General features: G+C 41.7%; 1 protein-coding gene across 1 annotated transcript; it reads left to right on the forward strand.

Moving 5' to 3' along the window:
- Positions 1 to 2,192: 2,192 nt before the first annotated feature.
- On the forward strand, positions 2,193 to 3,646 carry LOC144124758 (uncharacterized). The gene is made up of 2 exons (XM_077657621.1): positions 2,193 to 2,433; positions 3,242 to 3,646. Exons 1-2 carry the CDS (start codon positions 2,208 to 2,210, stop codon positions 3,547 to 3,549), a joined length of 534 nt encoding a protein of 177 aa, XP_077513747.1. The 5' UTR covers positions 2,193 to 2,207; the 3' UTR covers positions 3,550 to 3,646.
- Positions 3,647 to 5,241: the final 1,595 nt, after the last annotated feature.

Genomic DNA, 5,241 nt, shown 5'->3' on the forward strand with positions numbered 1-5,241 from the left:
TGGTCGTACCGATTAGTTAAGACTGCGACATAAAACCTAAAGAGTGCATTTATTACAATAAATAGCATAAAACTACAAGCGCTCATTGAATAGATCTCCGCATATATTGATAAGTCGAATCTTACGCGGCGAGAAAAATTTCCGTTCATAGACAAGTTCCTGTTGAAAAATTGCAGCGGCATAGGATTTCTGGGTGTAGTGATTTTAGGTGGCTTTGTTTTGTGAGTTTTAAATCCCTCAAACAAAAACATTATTGCGTTACTGTGATATCCGCCACTCCAATGTTGCGACCAAGATAGCATCAAGGTTAGGAACGAAAAAATATAAATTGGCCTACTGCAATAAGTACGTCACTTTTCAGCGTCTTCTCAACAGCCGTGCGATTTCAATTTCTCGAACTTTAGAGAATCACGAGAAAGGAGGCATTTTAGCTGCTTTGTAGTTTGTCCCGATTTTTTTTTATGCGATTTACACTTCTCTCCGAATATCTGCGGAAACATTGCTTCCGCGGCTGCTTCCTATGGCCGCTCCCGAAATAATGTGTTAGCTGCAGCTTATTCAAAGCTTCCTTCATGTGCCTCTCTCACTTCGGTTTAAGTTATTTGACATCAATGAAATGGCAGAAAGCTGGAATGCTTTAACCGAACAATAATATTTTAATTTCTGCGTAGTCTCGGTGGGCCCAATGTCCTTCGCCGCAGATAGCTTATCTGCGGGAAAATGCTCTGCTGTTTAGTGCAGAGACTTTGACCTATAAGCGAGACATGGATCAAGGTTTACCCCACAGGCCTCAAAGCCGCCGCACGTGAGCTGTTTTCATACCATATCGGGCACAGACAAAGTGCATACCTCAGCGTCCAGCATCGCGGATGCAGCGTTATCAAATTCGCTGACGAGTCGCCAAATGCCGTCAGTAACAGCCGTGTGAATCAGCTCCGGGTGCGTCTGACGGGGAAACCACGCGACTCCGCCTTCTCCACGAGGCAGCACTATCAAGAGCTCTCGGCTCGGCTCCGGAATATAAATAACAAAGGCATGCCTCGTCCGTCCCACATCTGGCGTGCCTGACCTGCGGTATTTCTCTTCGAAGCCAGTGCAGGTAACTGTCCTTCGATAACTAACAGAATGCTTTTTCTACTCATCTAAAGGGCGTGCCGAGACGGGATCTTCCCTATTAGGTTCAAGTATTTCTCAGATTGTCATGATCAACCGTAACGAGCAAATAGTCCTAATACATGTCGTGACAATCGCCGTTTTAGGTATAATAAGCTGCAGTGATAAATAATGTTAACAAATTTTAAAAATGCCTCGTGACTCTCTAGAACTGTATGAGCGTGTGAGAGACTATATACTCCTCACTCTTTCCATTGCAAAATGTATGCAGTCATACGTTCGTCTACAAAGTGTAGCATGTGCTATTTGTCCTTTTTTTTCTACAGGGATTTCAGAATGAAGCCGCTTCAAATTGTTCTGTGCCTCGGTCTTCTGGCTGCAGCTTGTAAGTGACTAACATTCATTGTTTTATCTCTGTAACTGTAGAGAAGCCAGGTAGGACTGGAAACAAACTTTATTTTTACCCAGTAGTCAAGGAATGCTGCGGTAGAACTGAAATGTCAAAAGTTTATTGTCATCTGTGCGATCTCTATAGTACGCAACTGAGAGGCGAAAGAAAAAAAAATTCGCGAAGCTTGCGTGTCGCATCCCTCTCGTGTTTCCGTTTTGATGGCATATGATAGACATACTGGACATCTACAGTCTTGCGTTTGCAATTTGTTTCTTGATGTGAAACACACGTAATTCGGTCTCAGTTATATCAGGCATGATGCTGCTTTTATGTATGGATAGAATATACGTCATTCATGCGCAAATATGTGGCAGGACGCATTGCAGCAGCTAGAAAACACAAGGTTTATGCAGCTGTAGCCTACCAGCGGAGTGCGACGCGGTGCGTGTCGTGAGAAGGGCTGATGGGATTCCAGAACGCCGTTTGTGAGATATACTTCGAAGAACTTATTTTTTTGACTCAGTCTTTCTGTACAGTTGCAAGAACTTTCGATTCTCTTAATAAGTCATCGTATCTCAATCTTGATGTTTTGTAACGACGAAAAGATGATAAATACTCTCGGGTATAAATGGGTAGTACTTACCAACCGCTCTTTTTGCTATTTTATTCCACTTCAGTTATTTAAAACGCCTTATGTATCGTGATGCTTGAGCAATACAGGCGACTAAAATGCTCTTTCTTTGTTCTGTTTCAGGTGCGGCTACGCTGTGAGTATCCGGGAAATCTCTGCTATTTCACTTGTGTATGCAAATTGGGCAAGAACATATTTTATCCACCCAGTGAGTTTATTGAGGAAGTGAAACGTTTTCGGCTTATTATTTTCAGAAAAACACCAGCAGTTGAACTCAAGGCTCAGAAAACAAAGCAAGGTAAATGTTTTGTCTATATGCTTAATGAACACCTGCTTACGTTGTTTTTAGAAGTATGGTAGAAATATGCAATCGCTTGTGTGTATAGGCAGCATATGCCCAGATTATCGTTAATTTTGCTGAGAGGGAACGTGGCGTCTTCGGAGGCCACACAGTTCTTTCACATATTCTCTTTTTTTTTGGAACACGATGCAAACATTGGTACACTAATAAATTGTGAAAGCTATTGGAACGGTCGGTCCGCGAAACTGGCTGCTCGCGTATTTGGTTAAGTGGCTCAGTTTACATCTTTATCGTCTTTGACTTCTCTGATGACTATTTTACCGGCTCATACTTTGAACAGGTAGGAGTAAAGCAACTTTTTCCGCTCTGACCTCTTTTTGGAATTTTCTGCCCTGAAGTTAAATATGCACAGATATTTCCTGCATATTACAACATGAAATCCAGCTTTAGTTTTCAAAGCACATTTAATGTGTGACGTGGCCTACGAGGTGCAGAAATTACCCCGTTTCAATATCGCTTCATGTATAAAGGTCGCCGCCAGCTTTGCGATCCCTGCAAAACTCTGGATGCTTGTCCAGGATAGCCTCTTCTGCGTCCTTGTGCTATGAGCCTCCTGCTTAGGTGCATGGAAACTAGCGAACAGATTTTTAGGAATCGTCAAGGCTACCTATGCCTTCTCCATTCATTCTCGTCTCAGATTTGAGCGGAGATTGCCTTGCGCTTTTTTTTAATGAATTACCAATGCACTCACTGACTTTTCAGTTCTGATCACTAATCACTATTGCGCTGTCTTTGCTTTTTGCAGATCGTGATCTTCAGACTAGCTTGGCGCTGGTTTTCGAAGCAGTCGACAACTGGCTAGAAGCAAACGACGGCCTGGAACCCGAAGAAGCAGAGCGGCGGTTGAAAGAGCTACTCACCGAGGTAGCAGAGCAACACAAATTGCTCAGCGCTATTGAAGACGACGAAGACGACGAAGATGAGGTACGGGCATACGGCCTAGGCACGAAACTCAAGAAGTGGAGGAAGAAGGCGAAGAAAATTCTGGCCGATGCTGCGAAGGCCGTCGTTGTGAACAAAGTGGTCGGTGCTGCTGCCGGAGCCTTGGGTTGAAGATAACGAAAACGACACCTCTTCACGGCATTTTATTAGGACTGTGACCTCACATGGACTTGAAAAAGCGTCGTAAATAAACAGTATTGTCTTTTTCTTTATTGTTTCTGAGGTATAATTACCAGCTTCCTCCTGGTGGAAAAAAAACCAGGGTGCTGAAGGTTCTCAAATAGCTTGTAGGCTGGGTATTTAATATTTCGTCAAATCTGTGTATATTCCTGACAGCTGTTGAGAGGGGAACAAGCACACGACCCGTACGAAAGAACTGTATACATTTCAATTTCATTGGGCCTCTCAAGCCCTGCGTGTTCGTTTTGCCAGCTGGAAGGAAGCTGTAGATAATATGGATGGATATGATGACAGAAAGCATAAGTAGGCTTGCTTGCGTTACCACCTTTCGTGGCGCCCATGAATTAAGGTTACGCATTAGCATACAGTGTCCTCATCTACGGTAAGTTCTGGATTTTAGACGTCTAATACATGGCGAAAAGGTCTACAATATTCCTGTCAGTTACAAGTATGCTCTGTGTTCACTGCGTGAGGGATACTAGGAAGCGTTTGAAACATTTGGTCTACATTCATTTGATATTTTAGTCGTACATATTGGCCTTTAAGTATTTATAGAAAAAAGGCTTAAGGGGAAAATTTTAGAAACGATGGTCAATTTATTTATTTGAGTTATAAATAGTTATTTGAGCAAACTTTAGGAGTGGTTGCATAAAAACAGATTAACCTTGAACGCTAAAAAAAGTAATTTTCAAACCACATACCAATGCCTGTGACACCGAGCTAGCTCTAAATTTCCAAGGTACAACTCTGCAGCGTGTGACATCAGAAAAATGTTTAGGCGTCTGATTCGAAGGAACGATGTCGTGAACACGCATGTTAGCAAGCTAGCGACAGATTTTAGTAGAACAGTTGGCTGTCTCTATAGGCTGAGAGAATTACTTCCAATGAGGCTCAAAAAAGCAATATATTTTGCCAATTTCTACTCTCGTCTTTCATATTGCATTTTAGTTTGGGGAGTTACAACCAGCAATAAATACAAAAAACTGGAGCGACTACAATAAAAGGTGCTACGAATTCTTGATAACTTTTACAGGAACCCTAGCCAGCTATCTACTGATTCCTTGCTTACTAAACAGAATATGCTTAAAGCAACTAAATTACATGATTATAAACTGTCTCTCTATATGCACAAACATAACGTTCTAAATAATACAAACCCTCCTTTGCATGCTTAGAGCTTACGTAGGTAACTTAAGCCTGTGCCGCGTACACGAACAAATTATGGCCGGTCCACTCTTGACTACCGCATACCATCACTGTATCATAAACTTAAAAACCACGTTGACTCCACGGCCCCGCTTAACACATTTAGTTACGAAATAACAAATATTTTGATGAGACTATGAATATTCCTGCGATCCAAATTAATGGCACTGACAATAAGAACCGACACCACTACTCGACCGCCGCACAACTGATTGGTTTTTATCGATTATCTTTTGTTTGCATCATAATGTGCTAGCGTGTTTTGGTTTTTAAATATATTAAAATGAAATATTTTATATTGAATTATTCCTTTACAACCATTAAGGTAGCGTAAACACTGCATTTGCTATTTGTATAAGCTTCATGTTCATATTAATTTTTGACATCTGTGCGTATCATTCATTAGGAAGTGTAAGC

This window comes from Amblyomma americanum, chromosome 3 (genome assembly GCF_052857255.1).
Source record: "Amblyomma americanum isolate KBUSLIRL-KWMA chromosome 3, ASM5285725v1, whole genome shotgun sequence".
NCBI classification, from domain to species: Eukaryota; Metazoa; Arthropoda; class Arachnida; order Ixodida; family Ixodidae; genus Amblyomma; species Amblyomma americanum.

What these genes read in the sequence shown, in the direction of transcription:
- LOC144124758 (XM_077657621.1), top strand. Translation starts at nt 2,208, where the DNA reads ATGCTTGAGCAATACAGGCGACTAAAATGCTCTTTCTTTGTTCTGTTT. An exon ending in GGCTCAGAAAACAAAGCAAG is followed by an intron (nt 2,434 to 3,241) that starts GTAAATGTTTTG and finishes TGCTTTTTGCAG; the next exon opens with ATCGTGATCTTCAGACTAGC.